The 20,984-nt window shown below is 42.5% G+C and overlaps 1 gene segment (V, D, J or C); it reads left to right on the top strand.

Annotated features, from left to right (window-relative positions):
- The first annotated feature begins 8,046 nt into the window (after nt 1–8,046).
- LOC118900480 overlaps nt 8,047–20,984 on the top strand; it is a 44,088-nt gene continuing 31,150 nt past the window's right edge. The window contains 3 exon segments of the C gene segment in view: nt 8,047–8,137; nt 8,264–8,551; nt 20,638–20,647. Coding sequence covers nt 8,089–8,137; nt 8,264–8,551; nt 20,638–20,647 — 347 coding nt within the window.

The raw sequence follows: 20,984 nt of genomic DNA, 5'->3' as shown, positions 1-20,984 counted from the left end.
GGTCCTGCTTGTTTTCAACTCTGTAAGGTAGTTGCTATCCATTATTCCAAGATGGGGACAGGGGCACAAGAATCCCACCTAGTAATTAATGAATCCTAGATCTGTACTCTCCACCCTGATGCCTAATTTGAACTTAAATCCATTCAGGACACGAACTGAACACTTCACCCTGCAGGTTAAACACAACATGTCATCTTTGCCTCTCAAGCTACCCTTCTGGTTTCCTGATTTGGTGAAGAAGAAAGTATGAGTTATTTACATGCACAAGATTGAAAACAGAATTATACTAAATTTCTCTTCCTCCTTTACCCTGGACATTCGATCTGTATTCAAGTACTTTTATTTCTAACTCCAACAAAAATTTTCTTCTCATCCCTTTTCAAGGCAACCATGCCATGTTTATGCTCTTTTTTAACAGCTCCCCAGATAAATGGAATAGCCTCCTTATTAATCTCTCTGGCTCCAGCCTCACTCCGTCTAATGGTCTAATGCGTGTCAGCCTTGTACTCAAGTGTAATCTTCCTAATTGCAAAAATCTGACCCCTGTCACTCCCTTCCAGAGCATCCTTCAACAGTTCTCTTTGGTCTACCATACATAAAATCTAAACTTATTAGCATGGAAAAAATGTATGACTATCTCTTCAATATTTTGAAATGGCAGAAATTTCAATCCTTTACCGGGAAGATATCTTTGTATTAGAATGTCAAGTTCTCACTAGAGTCTAGGATAATGATAAAGAGATCTTAATTTTTCCTCTTGAGTCACCGATCTCTTTGCATTGTAAGCCCATCACATTTGGGCATTGGGAAGACATGTGCTGTAAGTAACAGGAATGGGTCAGTGCTTTAGAATCTTCACGTCTTTTCATAGGAGGAAGCAAAGAGAAAAACCAAATGACCTGACCAGATCCAGCCTCTGATTGACACACAAGATAATCACCCCTTTGTCTCCATATATTTACCAGATCTTAAAGCATAACACCTGAATGTACCATGCTGACAAGTTCTGGGTTTTTTTTTCAATCCACTATATCTTTTTCTAGTTTTCTAACTTGATATGGGCCAGGAGAGCTCTGGGTATGGTTGTGGGTTTGGGAAAGAGACATAAGTAAACCACCCAGCAAGGAAACGTGGAGTGGTAAAGAAAATTTCCTACATATATAAGGTTTTCTATGATCACAACTCTACTAGAAAATCCAGCTATACCTTCTGCCACTCGCATTCTCACTCACTTTACTAGAGTTCAGTGTTGCTCAGGTAATCTCCAAACATGCAGCACATACTAATTTCCTTGTGTGGCACATCTGACAAACTCATTTTGATCTTCCAAATATTACCTAAAACAATAGCATTATGTGAAATGTATTCTGTTTTCCCAAGAAGATTGTGGGCTCCTTCTTCTGTATGCTCACCATGCCTTATGCGATCCTACCTTTTTGCAAGCACCAAGTTACAATGTGTATTGATATGGTTATTTTCCCATTGAGCTATAAAATCTTTTTAAATTAACATCTTTATTGGAGTATAATTGCTTTACAATGGTGTGTTAGTTTCTGCTGTATAACAAAGTGAATCAGCTATATATATACATATATCCCCATATCCCTTCCCTCTTGCATCTCCCTCCCACCCTCCCTATCCCACCCCTCTAGGTGGATACAAAGCACTGAGCTGATCTCCCTGTGCTATGCGGCTGCTTCCCACTAGCTATCTATTTTACATTTGGTAGTGTATATATGTCCATGCCACTCTCTCACTTCGTCCCAGCCTACCCTTCCTCCTCCCCGTGTCCTCAAGTCCATTCTCTACGTCTGCGTCTTTATTCCTGTCCTGCCCCTAGGTTCTTCAGAACCATTTTTCTTTTTTTTTTTTTTAGATTCCATATATATGTGTTAGCATATGGTATTTGTTTTTCTCTTTCTGACTTACTTCACTCTGTATGACAGACTCTAGGTCCATTCACCTCACTACAAATAACTCAATTTCGTTTCCTTTTATGGCTGAGTAATATTCCATTGTATATTGAGCTATAAAACCTTTATGGTAAAAAGACTTGTCTTTCCTTCATTCCTTCCCCAGTAGCTTCCTCGGGGCATGACATACAAGTTCAATGAATGATCAAACATAATCAATATGTCTTTTATGTTCATGTCTGTATTCCCGTAGTCTAAAACAGCATCTGACACATAATCATTATTCATTATATGTCCATTAAAGAATGGATAAATAATTCAGCAATGTCTACAATGATTTGATCCTGCACTTTCTTCCTCTCCTCTCCTGAAAAAATTATATTTCTTAAGTTTAACCAGTTTCTGGCCTTACCTTCCTATATCTGGCTAAGAGTCCCTGATAGGCAGAATAATGACACCCCCCCCAACGAACGTCCATGCCCTAGTCCTTGGAACCTGTGAATACGTCGCATGACAAAAGAGAATTAGGTTTGTAGATGCAACTAAATCTGTTAATCAGTTGACCTCAAGATAGGAAGAGTCACCTGGATTATCCAGGTGGACCCAATTAAACTCATGCGTCCTTAAAAGCGGCTGGCGTCAGCATGATGTGGGGGTTTTATTTACTGTTGCTGGCTCTGAAGGTGGAGGAAGGGGGCCAAAGGACGTGAGTGATCCCTAGGAGTTAAAAAAAACAAAGAAGTTCTCCCCTAAAGCTCCCAGAAAGGCACACAGCCCTGCACGCTTTGATTTCAACCTAATGAGACCCGTGTCAAACTTCTAACCTATGGTAAGATAGTTAATCTGTGTTGTTTGAAGCCCCTAAGTTTGGATAAGTTGTTATAGCAGGAATAGAAAACTAATACAGAGCCCTACTTCCAAGCAGCTGCAAGAAGGCGACTGATGAAGAAAGCCACTCTGCAAGTAGCCTAAGAGGCAAAGGGCCAAGGATGGGAGTTTGAATCAGATGATGCATTTTTAAAGGCAGATGCTACCAGTTTCTGCTCTTGACATACCCCATTTCTGCAAATACCTCATCTCCACAGGGTTAGGGTCAGAATGTTCCAGCCAGGAGCCCCACAGTCAGTGCTAGCCCCAGTGGGGGGACTGTTCTCCTGGGAAGAATTCCTTCCTTTGGTCTGACAGTCAGTGGCCGGCACGGTGTGCATGGCCTCTGCTAAGGAGCGCGGAGCCACCAGGGTGCTGCTGCCGAGGAAGGCAAGGGGGTTGTAACACAGGGAGTCACCCTGCAAATAGCAGGAGGTTGGAATTTTTCCTTGTTACTGAGAATATCAGAGAAGTTCATCCACTTCCCAGCTTCATTCCCCTGTAAGGCGACCACACAAACACACTCAGGCACCCAGAGGGAAAGAAAGACAGGGAGATGGAGACTGGGGGAGAGAGAGAAAGGAAAGAAGAAAAGAATGATCTCCCCTTGATCCCTGAATCTTCCACGGACGTACGAGTCTCTGTGTGCCAGCAGTTTATCAATGCGGCCACATCTCCTGCACAAAAATAGCAGAGCCAAGGTGTGCAGTGACCTTGCCCTCGTGACCTCCCCTCACCCACACAAGACCGCCCAGAGCCCTGCCTGCTGGGTATTATCCTTTCCTCTGCTTTTCCCATCTTTGTTTTTTAATTGAAGTATAGTTGATTTACAATGTTGTGTTAATTTCAGGTGTACAAAAAAGTGATTCAGTTATATATATTTTCAGATTCCCTTCCATTCTAGTTTATTACAAGATATTGACAATAGTTCCCTGTGCTATACAGTAGGACCTGGTAGTTTATTTTATAGATAGTAGTAGGTATCTGTTAATCCCAAACTCTTAATTTATCCCTCCCCCTCCCTTTCCCCTTTGGTAACCAGAAGTTTGTTCTCTATGTCTGTGAGTCTGTTTCTGTTTTGTAAATAAGTTCATTTGAATCATTTTTTTGGATTCCACAGGTAAGTGATATCATATGATATTTGTCTTTCTCTGTCTACTTATTTCACTTAATATGATAATCTCTAGGTCCACTCATGTTGCTGCAAATGGCATTATTTCATTCTTTTTATAGGTGAGTAATATTCCACTGTATATATGTACCACATCTTCTTTATCCATTCCTCTGTCAATGGACATTTAGGTTGCTTCCATGTCTTGGCTATTGTAAATAGTGCTACAGTGAACATTGGGGTGCATGTATCTTTTCAAATAATGGTTTTCTCTAGATATATGTCCAGGAGTGGGATTGCTGGATCATATGGTAGCTCTATTTTTAGTTTTTTAAGGAACCATCATACTTTTCTCCATAGTGGCTGTACCAATTTACATTCCCACCAACAGTGCAAGAGGGTTCCCTTTTCTCAACACCCTCTCCAGCGTTTATTATTTGTAGAGTTTTGATGATGGTCATTCTGACTGGTGTGAGGTGATATCTCATTGTAGTTTTGATTTGCATTTCTCTAATGATTAGTGATGTTGAGCATCCTTTCATGTGTTTGTTGGCAATCTGTATATCTTCTTTGGAGAAAGGTCTATTTAGGTCTTCTGCCCATTTTTTTTTTTTTTAATTATTTATTTATTTATTTATTTATTTATTTATGGCTGTGTTGGGTCTTCGTTTCTGTGCAAGGGCTTTCTCTAGTTGCGGCAAGCGGGGGCCACTCTTCATCGCCGTGCACAGGCCTTTCATTATCGCGGCCTCTCCTGTTGCTGAGCACAGGCTCCAGACGCGCAGGCTCAGTAATTGTGGCTCACGGGCCCAGCTGCTCCGCGGCATGTGGGATCTTCCCAGACCAGGGCTCGAACCCACGCCCCCTGCATTGGCAGGCAGACTCTCAACCACTGCGCCACCAGGGAAGCCCTGCCCATGTTTTGATTGAGTTGTTTTTTTTTATACTGAGTTGTATGTGCTGTTTGTATATTTTGGAAACTAATCCCTTGTCAGCTGCATCATTTGCAAATATTTTCTCCCAGTCCATAAGTTGTCTTTTTGTTTTGTTTATGGTTTCCTTGCTTTTCCCATCTTAAATGCTTCTTTTACCACATTGTGCCACAAATTTTTAGTGTTGATGATTGTTTTCTGTTGCTTCTATAACAAGTTACCACACACTTAATGGCTTAAAGCAACACAAATTTATTACCTTATAATTCTGGAGGTCAGAAGTCCAATGCAGGTCTCACCTGGCTAAAATCAGTACATTGGCGAGTCTCCGTTCCTTTCTGAAGGCTCTCCTTACATTAAGGCTCCCTTCCTCTAGCTTCAAAGTCAGCAGCATTCGACCTCTCTGACTCTTCCATACTCAAGTCTCCCTATAAACACAGCTGGGAAATGTTCTCTGCTATTAAGGACCCATGTGATTCGATTGAGCCCACTTGGATAATCTAAGTTACTGCTCAAGGCCACCTGATTAGCAACCTTAACTGCATGCACAACCTTAACTCCCTTTTGCTATCTAAACATTCACAGAATGTAGGGATTAGAACTTGAACATCTTTAAAGAGCCATTACTCTGCCTATTGCAGTATTATTCCACTAGAGGGCACTAACATATTCCTTAATATAAATGCATTTCAGACACTAAGAGGTTTGATAAAATTGAATACTGTATCACCAGTTAAAAGAAAACTCAATATACAGCTATTTCTCTCAAGGTTTTTGAAAAGTTAATCATATAGTATTAAAAAATATACAGGGTAAAGTGACTTCCTCAGAACCAAAAGTGGCCTGAGCTGAAGTAAAATAGGATTTGAAGGGTGGTGAAAATTCTGTAGTCTGTTATCCTTGCTCAGGATCACCCATAGAGAAAATATTGTTATATATTTAAAGGGACCAGTGTATTCTACTTGCAGGGATTTTAAAGAAATGTTTCCTTAATTGGGTAGAGGCAGGCATAATTATTATTGTCAAGAGACTGTCACCAGGAAGGATGATAAGAGATGCAGCAGATTCACTGAGTAATGCCTCAGAGGAGAGGCTGGGAGCAATCAGGCACAGGGAAAGACATAAAGGGATGGACAGTGTAGAGTGAAAGGCATTACATTAAAGTGCAAAAGATGGAGGAGACATTTCAGAGCTCCTGGACATCTAGAGGATTCTGTTTTCTTCCCAGTGCTTTTGTTAGGGACACAGGAGCCTGGTCCACATTGGGGAAGTGAAGTTCCCCAGACTCTTGCGTGTGGTGGCCTTGGGAAGGAGAGATGAGAGGGAAGTTTCCAGGAAGGAAGGGTGGGGGAGGTACAGGAAGTGGCTCCTGGTACAAGGATATCAGGGACTCAGGTCAACAACATCACTTTAGTGTCTTGGTTGATGCTGAGAAAGAAAGAAGAGACCAGAGCAGCCTCACAGCCAACAGGACGGGGATGTGGGGAGAAGCATGGGTCTGAGGAGAGTGAATTCGCTCATGGGGCGTTAGGAATATAGAAGCAGCTGCCTCCTAAATCTTTGGTTAATCTAATATGGAAAGTACTTGGGATAAACTATAAATCTTTGAGTTGTAATTGTCCACCTCGATGACATTGGAAGTACCATGGAACCTTGGAAAATCCAATGGACAGGAGTATAAATAGTGAGTTTAGCTTTGTGGATGGGGGTAAACTGTGAAAGATTTCGAAAGATGCGATTTGGGATGACAGGTTAACTGAATAATACGAAGTTATTTACTTGAGGCAGTTTCTTGAGAATTAAACCTGCTTTATTTTTTAATTGAACACTTGTACCCGTAGCTAGGCTATGGAGGACTTGCCTAGGACTGAAGTAGAGCCAAGTTTGCTTCCCACAGTCTTTTCCAAAAGGGAATGGCACAGAAATATAAAAAGAAAGAACACTCCTCCCTAGAGCAGAGTTCATGTCATGATAGCAAACTGCATCTCCCTTATTTGTATGGAATAGGGAGTGTTGGACCTGAACCTCCATCATGAAAGGGGTTGGGGGCAGAAAGCCATCTCTGAGGTTTGAGGGCAGCCCAGGAACTGGGATGAGGACCCACTTCTTGCCTGGAGATGATAATGATTCGGCAAAATACAGAAGGGCTTTGCGAAGCTCTAGCTGTGACTGAAGCAATTAGGAGGATGGGGCAGCGTCCTTCCCTCTCCTCCTCCCCACACCCCCAAGAATACTTTGGTTCCAACAAAGCTCAAGAAAAGTTCAAGGGGGGAAATACTCTCAGCAACCCCTGGAAAGTCACCTCAATGCAGGGAAGACATCATGACCCAGAAAAGAAGCAATATGTGAGTGGCTGGAGGAGTAAGAAGATGCTGCGACACCCCAGCTATAGGCAGAGCTCCCTGTGACTTAGATCCAGAGCAGAAAAGACAGCCCGGCTACAGTGAAATATCCAGCGACAGAACCCTTCCGTGTGGAGCTCCATCTGGAGACCACAAGACAGCAAAGCACACCCCACAATCAGCAAAGAAACTGAGTTGGCTGGTAAAAATAAGAGGTTATTGAAGAAGGCAGATCTCTCCTCTGCCTTTCACAGCCCCTTTAAGCGGAGAGAGAAGAGAAGGAAGAAGGATACATCCAACACCAGCCTTGAGGAAAGCAGCTACTCACACCCGTTACTAAATTTAATCTGCTAAGGAGAAGAGCCCTGAGTCTAGGGTCATGAACTGGATACAGACTAATAAAATAACCCATGATGTGGATTTGGCTAAGTTTTTACACATGAGACTCTTTTAAAAGGTAGTGGCTAAAAAATATATCTGTGGATAGACAAAGATATGAATATACTTGGATTTTTTTTTTCTACAGTGTAGAAATGAGGACTTCTAAAGTAAAAAAAGTGTTGTTTTCATGATAGCATGAGTTTCATGTTCTCACATTTCTAAGTGATAATCAAATATGTTATACCAATTTTCATCATAAAGATCCAAAATACAGAACTATTTTTCAACTTTGACAAGAGTGTGCTAATAAGAGGACATTGTCAAATGCATAGAAACCAGCAGCCTCAAAGGAGGACAAGGAAAATGACGGTGACAAGCCTTGCCAGCCCCCATTGGCCACAACTGATCACCTGTGTTACCCCTTCAGCCCTCTAAGGAAATGGGAGTGGCTTCTCCCCTGAAAATGAGGATCGAGTAGCTGCAGAGAGAGAGACATCACAGAAACCAGCTAGGGCCCCCAGGGCTGGCAGAGTGATGCTGCCATGGGTCCCCGGCTCCTGGGCTGTGTCCTGCTTTGTCTCCTGGGAGCAGGTGAGTCCTAGAACTCATGGGCATGCCTTGGCCATAGCTTTCAGGTCTTAGCCCAAGCCCTTTCCTAGAAGCTGCAGCGCAAGGTGACTCCTCAGCTGTCTCTAGTTCTGTCTCCTTCCCCTACAGACCCCCTGGAAGCCAATGTGACCCAGAGCCCGAGACACCAGATCACAGAGACGAGAAAGAGGGTGACATTGACTTGTTCTCAGAACATGAACCACGACGCTATGTACTGGTATCGACAAGACCCAGGGCTGGGTCTAAAGCTGATCTACTTTTCAAGGAATGTTGAGTTTGTTGAAAAGGGAGATGTCCCTGATGGCTACATTGTCTCTCGAAAAAAGAAGCCAGATTTCCCCCTGACCCTGGCATCGGCCAGCACCAACCAGACCTCTTTGTACCTCTGTGCCAGCAGTTTATCCACAGCACGGCACAGTCAGCCGCTCTCTGCACAAAAAGGGCAACCACGAGAGCAGGGAGGCTCCACCCTCCGGAGGCCCCACCCAACCGAGAGGACAAACTTCCCCCGCCATCAGTGCCCACAGGAGTCCTTCCCTGGCTCTCCAACTCTGTGGGCTCTGAGCAAGGCAGCCCCTCTGCAATGTGTCCTCCTCTTACTTCCGGTAACAATGAGCTTTTCACAGTGCAGGCAGGACAAGCTACGTGTGTTAAGTCTAGCACCATGGGTAAAGAATTCCTTTCCTAGAAAAGGAATTTTACACGCACTGCAATCCTTTCTCCTTACTGAGCGTCATCGTTGCCCAAACTGAAGATTTCATTTTCAATCCAATCACTCAACAAGATTTCATCCCACCTTCCAGGTCCTATTCCTGGAGGTTTTGTCACCTGGAGGAGTAGCACATCTGACTTGTTTACTAAATCTGTTATCTCCCATTTTTCTCATCTCTGCAAATGGTCTGCCATCCACCCAAATGCCCAAGCCAAAGATGTAGGAGTCGTCCTCACCATTTCTCAGATTCTCTCCTTCCACACCCAATCCATCCATCCCCTGCAGACTTCTCAGTATTAAATTCCTTGCAAATTTTACTAATTGTTCTAACCTCACTGACAACACTGTGATCCAGAAAATGTTGCCTCTCACCTGGATTCCTTAACCACCTTCCAATTTGCTACCTGCCCCCACCCACAAACCACTCCGGAGCTTAAAACCCATCAGGGTTTCTCATTAACTTAGCTAAAGTCTCGAGTTTGTGGTACTTCACAAGCCTCTCAACACCCTCCAAGACGCAGTCTTTGCACCTGTCTACCTTCCTAACGGGAATGTCCTCTTTCCTTCAGTTACCACAACTGCTTTCCATTCTAGCAGACAGAGTCCACCTCCCTCAGGTCCCCAAATACATCCTACGCTGACGCACTCCTGGGTCTTCACCAATGATGTTTACTCTCCCTAGAGCACTCTTCCTCTCCCTCTCTAGCCGGATCCCTAACTGACGATTTCCCCGCATACCAATTCAGAAGTCATTTCCTCCAGGAAGATTTCCTTGAACCCCTGACTGGGTTAGTTCTTCTGCTATGTGCTCTTAAGGCAGCCTGAGCTTCTGTCCTCAGGGACACTTGATTGTTTGCTATTTAAAATTTATGTGAATAAATGTTGAAATTAATGAGAGCAGGGACCGTGCCTATACTGGTTACTTTTTTTAATCTCCATATTTACCAGAGTGCTTGAAGAGAGTCGTGTTAAATGAATGAAGGAATCAGTCTTCTCTTAGATCATCTTCCCAGTACCCCTCCTACTAGTCTAGGATCTAAGCCCCCTGCAAAGTCCTCTCCCACACATACTCTGGGGGGATGCCAGGGGTTTTCACATGGGTATGTAAACAAGATAAATCATGTACTCTAGTAGAGTTTTATTCTTCCTCTACTCCAGCCCCTGTTTACTCCGTGCTATATGTCATCCTGACAAGGATGTTGCCTCTCTCAGGTACCACTGTATCCATGGGATTCTTTTCTTTTTCTGTTGGTCCCTAAAATACCTGCCAGCCATGGCAGATGCTTCTGCTCTGTACCATTCCAACTGCCAAGCAATGCAATGCAGCAGACCCTATTATTGCTCCCAGTGAGTTCCATCATCACTCCCAGGTATAGTTCTCTGCGGAGTGCCACCTCTATCGATGCAGTACAAGAGGAAGACTTTGGCTCAACCTTTTCCTTGCCGGTGTTGGAGGGGCAAGACTGCAGGTCTGTGTCTTGATCCTCAATGTCTTACTGAGATTTTAGTGTAAAGGTTCATTCAATTACATACATTCCTTACCAACCACTAAAATAGTAATTATAACCTGGAACAAGGGGATGCGGAGGACTTCATCCGAGACACAAATTCTGGCAATAAAAACCCAGCTGAGCTTAGAATCTGCTCATCTTTCCAAGAACTACGGTTGTATTACTGGGTCAGTCTACCCTGCCACGCCCCCATCCCCACCCTTACTTCAAGGTGAGCTCTCTCCGGGGATCATCGCATGCTGTCATACACAGAGACTTCCAGGGGACCATCCTCTCCTTTTTGAAATACTTACCCAGACATTTCTGAACTACAAAATTTGCTGCTCCTTAGGTCCAAGCTGGGTTTCCATTATACCTTTTATCATATTCTCAATATAAATAGAATTATACTAATTAAATCAAATATGTCAGTGGAGGTTATAAGACCAAGACTGTTCCCTGTGAAATAGAGTCTACATCCAATAACTTATTCTTAGTTCCTGGAAGTCATCACAGGTGACTCCCATCCCATGAGAACCTCTGAGACAATGATGTCGACAGACTCCTTCATACTTATGAAGAATCCACAAACCTAGTTCCCTCTGTTATTTCAGAGCTTAGAGCTGGGATACCCTTATTCTTGACTTAGACCTGCTCTAGGCACCAGGTTACACTGCTCTTTGTTTCCTAGGACCAGGAGAGTTCTGGTTTTAAGTTGTTCTCTATAAGAGGAATCCAGTCTCGGTCTTCTTTATGGAATGTTTTTCCAGTGCCTAACTTCTACCTCAATCAATTTTACACATGCTAAAGAAATATCTACAAAATTTGGTGAATTTTTAGAGTTAAACATGCTATGGCCTGGATATTTATGCCCTCCTGCCAACAAATTTATGTTGAAATTCTAATTGCAGATGTGATGATATTAGGAGGTTGGGCCTTTGGGAGACGATTAGGTTATAAGGGTGGAGCTCTCATGAATGGAATTAGTGCCCTTATAAAAGAGACCCCAATGAGCTCCGTAGCCCCTTCAACCAAGTGAGGTTACAACAAAAAGTCCACAACCAGAAAAGAGCCCCCAACAATAATGCAGGCACCCTGATCTCAGACTTCCAACCTCCAGAACTGTGGGAAATAGTTCCTGTTGTTTATAAGCTACCCAATCTGTAGTATTTTGCTATAGCAGCCAAACAGACTAAGAACACTATTCATGATTTGTTTCAATCTTAATTTTTGGTTCACTCATTGTCAATGTCCTTGGTAGACAACCATTTCTATATTCTTCCATTAAAAATGGTTTTCTCCAGTATTCCATCATTTTCCCTCTTCTTATTACTTTATACGCTTTCCCTGAGCAACATCATTCAAGTTCATCACTTTAATGAAACTCTCTATTCTAATAACATCAAATTCAGTATTCTAGTCAGATATCTAATCTGAGCTTCAGCTCAATTTATGCAACTTTCTACATGGTAATGTCACTTGAAATCTCCATTGGTACTTCACACTCAATTCACCACATTCTACAAATTTAATCCCCCTGCCAGTCTTGATGAAAACCAATTCATCCAGTTTTTCATGTGACTAACCAAGGAGTTTTGAAGAATAGTCAGGGAGCACAGTTTCGCAGCAATCCTTAAAAACTGGTTCCTGCATATAACTGGGTTTTGATGTACTTCATATTTGAGAAAAAACCAAAATGATTAAAACTAAATATACCCAAATTACATGCAAAAATTAAAAAATAAATTAAAAAGAGGAATATACACATACATAGAATGACACACAGTTACATGGACACACACACACATATGAAATGTTAGGTTTTCCCTAGACATCCAGAATCCAGGTCTCTCTACTCTCAGATGGAGAAGCCACAGTTTTCTCCCAGTTTCTTTGTCTGGGATTACCAACAGGTTCCTCAAGTGCAAGAAATAGACATGAGATATGTTCTTAGAAACATGTAGAAAAAGTGAAAGGAAATTTATAAGAATAAAAGATGAAAGTATTAAACAGAAAGCGTATTATAGACCTGGGTTAAGCTAGGAGAACAAAGGCATCTCAGTGTTTGGACTAAATAAAAGGATGGTAAAAAGAGAGCACAAATCGTGCACAGCAAAATGGATGGCCAGAATGGTGGTGTGGATCTGAAGAAAGAAAGAGAAAAGGGGTGTGGACTTTACAGTCATTTCCCTTCTTCTACATCGTAGTCCCCAATAACAATTGACCTAATTATCGAACTGCAGAGGGACAGGTACCCCCAGTGTGGGCTCAGGGCGAGGGGAACTTTGGCAAGCCCCTCACTAAGGGGAAATCATTGAAGATGGAAATCTTTGTAACAGGAGAGTCAGTGGGATGAAAGTAAACTTGCAGATTTGGGTAAATTGGTAAAAGCAATTTTGAGGAGGAGTTTAGGAAGACAGTAGGGATGATGAAGAATCATCCTAAGGATCCAGACTATGGAAATAATCAGAAAATTCAACCACCATACATTAATGAAAATTTGTGATGCTGAAATAATAATGTGTGTAGAGATTTAAGAAATTTAAGAAAAGACAAAAGATAAGAATACATCACTATAAACCTGCACAGACAGAGGCCACCAGCTGCTTTTCCTTCCGAGTTGACCAGTTGTACCTGAAAATCCCATTCGGTGCGATGGAGAAAATGGGTGTGCCTTCTGGTCTTCAGAAGGGGCGACTGGCAGACAAGATATCACAGACTGACTCCCTAGTACCCAGGTCTTTTTTCACTAATGCCAGAGCTAACACAGACACCCCACCATGAACTCACCTTCCATGAGCACTGGGCCTTCTCTGCAGTGTAGCTCTTTGTCTCCTTGGAATAGGTGGTTCACGGGTACAGGTAGAATGTCCTTGAGCTTGGTTTGCCAGACCCTTACATTAAGCCTGTCTCTGGTGGTTGTACATCAGCTCTCTCCTGAGCTCTCTCTCCAGGTACCATCTTTCTTTATCCACAATGTCCATGGGTGCTGATGCCAGGAAAATCCCAGCTTATCAGGTTTCAGGGTCAGGAAAGAAGGTGACGGTGGTGTGACCAAAATATGTACTGTGACCTATATGTAATGATCCAGACAAGAGCCAGGAATGGGGCTACAACTAATCTATTGCTCACTTGGTGCAAGGAGTACCAACAATGGGAGTCTCTAAGAGATATGTGTCTTTTAAAATAAGGCTGAGCATTTCTCCCAACCTGAAGACGTCCAGCCCTTCTCAGACACTTCTGCCAGCGGTTAACCCACAACCCTGCACAGCCACTTCCTCTCTGCACAGAAAGGTTGTCACAGCAGGAAGGTGGCTCGGCCTTCCTGGGCCCTGCCCCTATCAGGGGAAGCTACCGCCTGCAGAAGCTCACAGAAGCCTTTCTCCACCCCCACCGGGGAGACATCTAGAGCTCCAGGGCCCCAGTCAGTAGGAGTCCATCCCCAAGTCACACAAAGGACAGCACCTGTGGGTGAGCTGTCACCATCCTCTTTTCCTTTCTTCTCTTCTGCTGTTTCAATAGGCTCCCTCCACCCAGGCCCTTTACAGAAGTCACCTGACATCAATCCAGCTCCCCTCACACCACCTGCTGCAGAGCGCATCTTTCTAGCTGACACACTTGGTCTTCAAGGACTCTCCCCAGGGCCCCCCGGGCTGTCCAGCCCATTGCATTTCCCTGTTCCCCTCCCCCCACCCTCTTCCAAAACAGCATCTGAGTGTCCTGTTCTACTCCATTTCCAAATAAACTGTCTTTCCAACTTCAGGTCTTGGCCCTTGGATTTCACTTCTTCAGGACTCAACACCTTATACGGAGTTATTTGATAACAGCATTTCATCACCTGTCTACCGAGATAACCTCCAATTGCCCATCACGTTTCCTCCACTAGGTCAACCTGCAAACTCATGCTCTTCTCTGGATCTCATGACCGCTTCCCAGGTTCCCCAGGAGGTCTCTGGTCATTTCCTGAACACAACACGCCTTTTACGCATTGTAGTTTTGCAATAGTCTTAGTGAAGTAAGTTCTTGCTTGATGTAAATCTCCCCATTGTGTGTGATATAAGGGTTGATGAATTGAATGGAAGCTCTGTGAGGCGTGGACCTCTGTGCCTCTGTGGTCCATAGCTGTACTCCCAGTGCCTAGCATATAGCCAGAGTTCAATAAATATCAATGCAAGGACTCTATGATGCCTTCCAGAATTCTAATCAGAATATGTCCTCCTTATCTCTCTTTCCAGCCAAGAGCGCTTTTTATAAGCAGCTTAGATAACAAGGCTGACGAGTTAAAGTCTCTAAGAGATAAGCTTTTCACTTGGATGATGTTATTATTAAGCATAGATGCTGCCCATTTCTTCTCTAGACTTACCGATTTCAGTAAAAGCCTCACCATCCCAGGTTCAGGCACAGAATTTTCTAGTCTTCGAATCCACAGTCACCTCCAGCCCCAGAGAGGAGGCGTGGTGGCCAGGGGTAGGAGGGGAGTTCTCCTGGGGAGAAGCCCTTCACATGAGCTGCTGGGGTCACTGGGCTTAGAGCAGGCATGTTGACCCTCTGCCACCAAACTGCTGCTGTGAAGACAGGAAAGAGCTTGTGACAAAGGGACACTGTAAAGGTAATCTTTTCCTGAGTATCTTTCAGTTTGGAATTTCTCTCCTTCATAACAAGTAAGAGAAAGGCCCAGAATCCTTTCCCTCCTGCCATGGTGTTACCTAGTCTATTTGTCTGCCAGAGCAAATAATATTTTAGCACCACCCTCCCCCCTCCCCTATACGACAATGTTATTTTCATTAACAGTCATGTAATAATCACTAAAAATCAGCATATTCTTTAGATTTAAAAAAATCAACAATTACAAAATAAGAATGTATTCATGCATTTCAATGTTAAAAATCTTACTCAGATTCAGTGAAATAGCTCATGTATGAACCCAAACTTGTATTTATCAAACAAAAATCTTACACTTCACAGTAAATATTGTCTTACTGTTTAAAATTTTAAACATAAATAATCTTAAATTGCTCATAGAGTATGACAGAAGTGACAAGTTTCTCTCTTCATCTTGACAAACATTAGGCATATTTTAATTTAATGTTTAAATAGAGAAATATATAGTACTGAGGGGCTCGGGCAGAAACTGTGCCTGAAAGGAGCATGAATGATCCCAAACTTCAAGGAACTTAACTCTTGAAACAGCCAGGGTGTGACTGGGGAAGCTGCGTAACTAGGAATTCTCCAAATCAACTTCTGTGGAGAAACAGTGCTCGTTAGGAGATAAATTATATGCGTGCACACACACACGCATATACATATGTGTGTGTTTATACAAAATATACATATATAAACATGGAAATCGTTTATCGCTTAGACCAATGAAAGATTTTTTTTGGAAGGAGTTGTTTTTCTTTTGTAATGAAGGAAAATTCTTGTTTTACCTCTATGCGCCAGGGAAGAATTTTAATCTTAGCCTAATGCCTTTCATTTAAACATGTTGATTACATTGCATATTTACAGATTTCACCGTCTTGTAAAAAAATAAAAAGGAAAACACATTCTAATAGAAATAAGAATGATGTATTGAGTTGAAACCCTTTGTATAAGTAAATAATGCAGTAAAACATGTTCAAAGGGTTTCCGTGTTGAGTAACTGGGTCAATATTCTTGTTTATAGCAAGGTTTTGGCTGTTGGATTAGACATTAGATCTTTATAGTAGTGTCAAATGTAAGGAATTTAATCTGAATCTTTATGATTTTATGATTTTATATAATTGCAAAAAAATGTAGAAGCCATTGTATGATTATAATTGATTTGTGTTGTACACAGGCAATTTTTCAACAGTTTATATGCCATTAGAAAATTTTAATAGATGAGGGAAGAGGAGTAACTACAAATAAAACTTTGGGACATACAATCCTCATAGTGGCGTCCGCATCTGACCCTTTTGTTTTGATGAGTGTTCTGAACATGCACCAAAATCACCCGGTGAGTTGTTTTTTGTTGTTACTATTATTGGGGTTGGTTTTTTTTGGTGATGACACTTAACATGAGATCTCTTTTAACAAATTTTTATGTGTACAATTTGGTATTGCTGACTACAGGCACAATGTTGTACAGCAGATTTCTAGAACTTAATTATCTTGCCCAACTGAAAATGTATACCTGTAGAACAGCAACTCCCCATTCCCTGCTCCCCGCAGCCCCTGTAAAGATTCTTCTTTCTGCTGCTCGGGGTCTGACATACTAAGTGAAATAAGCCAGTCACAGAAGGACAAAGCAGGTAAGGGGTCATTTATCACCAAAGTTGTTTAGAATTTCTGGCACATGGTGATAATAAAAGCAGAACAACTTGTAATTGGGATTTATTATTTTTTTACATCAGTATGTTTTACTTTATTTATATTTGGCAATTGTCCAAATAATGTCCTTTATAGCAAAAAGGGGGAAAGATTCTGGTCCATGGTCCAATCCAAAATTACGTCTTGTGCTTAGTTTTTATGTTCCTTTAGTCTTTAATCTGGAATGCTCCTCAGTCTGTCCTTTGTAATCTTGACATTTTGAAGAATATAAGTCAATTACTTCATAGAAGATGGTACTTATTTTAAATTTTTATTTATTTATTTACTTATTTATGGCTGTGTTGGGTCTTCGTTTCTGTGCGAGGGCTTTCTCTAGTTGCGGCAAGTGGGGGCCACTCTTCATCGCGGTGCGCGGGCCTCTCACTATTGCGGCCTCTCTTATTGCGGAGCACAGGCTCCAGACGCGCAGGCTCAGTAATTGTGGCTCACAGGCCTAGTTGCTCCGCGGCATGTGGGATCCTCCCAGACCAGGGCTCGAACCTGTGTCCCCTGCATTAGCAGGCAGATTCTCAACCACTGCGCCACCAGGGAAGCCCCTATGGTACTTATTTTAATGTTGTGGTAAAGCATTGCATAAAAATAATTTGTACTTCCCATGTTTCTCTTGGTATAATATTTTCAAGCTTTTTATTAGGAAAATTTCTATCACAAAAGCAGAGAGAATAATGAGTCCTATTACCCAGATTCAGTAATTAACATTTTGCTACCCTTCCTTCTTCTATTCCCGGCATTTTTAGTTGATGTATTTTGGTGCAATTTCCAGACATCGTAATATTTTACTGCAGAGTTTAGTAAGCTCTAAAATAATGATATTTTCTTATCTTAGCATAATATTACCTTACCTAACAAAATTATTTCTAATTCCTTAATACTAACAAAATTATATACACATTTCTCCTATTGTCACCGAGTCCAAGCCCACACTGCTCACCACACAACAGGCCAATAAATCAAGAGAAAAAGTGTTGGGGCAAAGAATAGCGACTTTATTTGGAAAGCCAGCGGACCAAGAAGATGGGAAGAACCATCTTACCCAAGTTAAAACTCAGGCTTCTTTTTTTTTTTTTTTTAATTAATTAATTTATTTATTTTTGGCTGTGTTGGGTCTTCGTTTCTGTGTGACGGCTTTCTCTAGTTGCGGCGAGCGGGGGCCACTCTTCATCACCGTGCGCGGGCCTCTCACTATCACGGCCCCTCCTGCGGAGCACAGGCTCCAGACACGCAGGCTCAGCAGTTGTGGCTCACGGGCGCAGCCGCTCCGCGGCACGCGGGATCCCCCCAGACCAGGGCCCGAACCCGCGTCCCCCGCCCTGGCAGGCGGACCCGCAACCACTGCACCACCAGGGAAACCCTCAGGCTTCTTTTATACTAAACGGGGAGCGGGTATTGCTCGTTGCTGCAGACTTCTCGGCGCTGGCCCGGCCCCAGCGGGAATGCGATAATCCTTTCCTCTTGCTGTTGTCCAAGTCCGCGTGGTCAGTGTTCCCGTAAACCTCCAACAAGATAAATGTTATTCTCTGTTCTGCAACTTTGTATCTCTATGTGAATGAACACTGTTATGCTTTTAAAGGTCAAGCCTGGGAGGCAGAGCCTTGAGAATGGGCTATCATGTATATTTCAGGTTATAGGCAACATTCTTTACAAAGGTGCAGAGTCAGCGTGACTAAGCACAGGCAACAGAGCACAAAGATGAGTGGTAAAGGAATAGATCCAATATGGAGTCAGGTTTGTTCTTCTCTGTTACAAGACTCTGCCATGCAAGATGCCAACCTGGAGGCACAGATGTCCTCGGGATAGCTGGGGAGCTATTAGCAGTCTGATAAAATCTCCTAAATGCTAAAACCAATCATTTCAAAAGCAAAGAGCAGCATAACAGGAAGATAGCACTTGAATCAGAACACAAAGTCAGACTTACTTCTTCTGACCACTTCTGGTTAAGAGATTTCATCAGGAATTCAGGGGAAAGAAATTGACGCTAGTGTCAGAATTTCCCTGGGGTTTGTAGCTTTTCCTTCCTAGCAGGTAAGCAGAGCCTGATGCATTTGTGTAAGATGCCTGTTACAAAAGTATCATGCAGGCGCTTCCCTGGTGGCGCAGTGGTTGAGAATCTGCCTGCCAATGCAGGGGATATGGGTTCGAGCCCTGGTCTGGGAAGATCCCACATGCCGCGGAGCAACTGGGCCTGTGAGCCACAATTGCTGAGCCTGCGCGTCTGGAGCCTGTGCTCCACGACAAGAGAGGCCGCGATGGCGGGAGGCCCGTGCACCGCGATGAAGAGTGGCCCCCACTTACCGCAACTAGAGAAAGCCCTCGCACAGAAACGAAGACCCAACACAGCCATAAATAAATAAATAAAATTAAAAAAAAAAAGTATCATGTAGCTTAGAAAAAAAATCAATAGAGATGATGTAGGATATTTGGTAATGAACGAAAGTTTAATATCCATGGAGGCTAAAGAAGGCATATTAAGTGTAGTTTTAGTTTTATAGATTAGATTTCATTGAAAACAATTCCTGCAGAAATATTTTGGAAGGTCAATCTAAAAAGACAAAGACTTACATAAGGCTGCTGAGTAAAAGAAATCCTTTATCAGTGAAGAATTTTAATGTAGTGTCTGAGACAAAATTAGTTTTCAGTAGATGATAGTAGTAGGGATAACAGTCAATGCTTTTAATGGCTACATTTACTGAGACATGCATGGTTATAACCAATTTCTATGTATCAACTTGTTGCTTTCTTACCATAACCCTGGGAGGCTGGTACTTTTATTAGTCCCATTTTACATATAAGGATGCTGAGGCCCAGAATTTGCCTGCAGCTACGAATAAGTCGAAGAACCAGGTTTGAAACCCAGGCAGTCTAGGTCCAAAGTCTGAAACCAATACACTCCTTATAATAATTACTGTTATTAAATAACATTGTATGAAAAACTAAACGTGCTGTGAAGGAAATATATGTTGAGAGAGAGAAACAGTAAAGTATTCCTAATCAGGAAAAAAAAAAATCCCCACTTTGGAGATTCACTTTCAGAGACTCACAAGAGGACACACGGGACTCAGCATATGGTTGTGCTCACGGCTAAGATTATTACACAGACCTTGTAAGGATACTCAGCTAGAGCATAAGAGGAAGAAGACACAGGCGGGACTTCCCTGGTGGCGCAGTGGTTAAGAATCCGCCTGGCAATGCAGGGGACATGGGTTCGAGCCCTGGTCCGGGAAGATCCCACATGCCGTGGAGCAACTAAGCCCATGTGCCACAACTACTGAGCCCGTGTGCCACAACTACTGAAGCCCGTGTGTCTAGAGCCCGTACTCCACAACAAGAGAAGCCACCGCAATAAGACCACACACCGCAACAAAAAGTAGCCCCCGCTCGCGACAACTAGAGAAAGTCTGCGTGCCCTGCAACGAAGACCCAATGCAGCCAAAAATAAATTTAAAATTAAAAAAAAAAGATGAATTTCTGAGCCTAGACAACAAGACGAGTGGGGTTACCATTTATTTTTTATTTTTATTTTTTAACTAATTTTTATTGGAGTATAGTTGCTTTACAATGTTATGTTAGTTTCTGCTGTGCAGCAAAGCAAATCAGTTATATGTATAAATATATCCCCTCTTTTTTGGACTTCCTTCCCATTTAGTTCACCACAGAACGTTGAGTAGAGTTCTCTGTGCTATACAGTAGGTTCTCATTAGTTATCTATTTTATAGATAGTAGTGTGTGTATGTCAGTCCCAATCTCCCAATTCATCCCACCCCGCCTCCCCCCCTTGGTGTCCATATGTTTGTTCTCTACATCTGTGTCTCTATTTCTGCTTTGCAAATAAGTTCATCTGTATCATTTTTCTAGATTCCACATATAAGCGATATTATACGATATTTGTTTTTCTCTTTATGACTTACTTCACTCTGTATGACAGTCTCTAGGTCCATCCATGTCTCTGCGAATGGCACAATTTCTTTCCTTTTTATGACTAATATTCCACTGTATATACATGTACCACTTATTAAGAGGAATGTATTCAGGAGTAGGAGCCAGTTTACTGGAGTAGGTATCAGGGAAGGAAAAATGAGTTCAATTTGGGACAACCAAAATAAAGACTCAGCAGACAGTCGAAATTCTGAATTATGTTTCCCTAATATTCTAAAATTTTACCTTTAGTTATCTAAGGTCAATATTGCATACCTAGTCTTACTTTACACCCAAGGAGTAGCACATACATGATGCTCAGTAATGATGGATGGGGAGGTGGTGGATACGTGGTGGATAGACT

This window comes from Balaenoptera musculus, chromosome 9, assembly GCF_009873245.2.
Source record: "Balaenoptera musculus isolate JJ_BM4_2016_0621 chromosome 9, mBalMus1.pri.v3, whole genome shotgun sequence".
Lineage (NCBI taxonomy): Eukaryota > Metazoa > Chordata > Mammalia > Artiodactyla > Balaenopteridae > Balaenoptera > Balaenoptera musculus.
The sequence above is the reverse complement of the archived record's forward strand: the minus strand, read 5'-3'. Positions and strand labels throughout refer to the sequence as shown.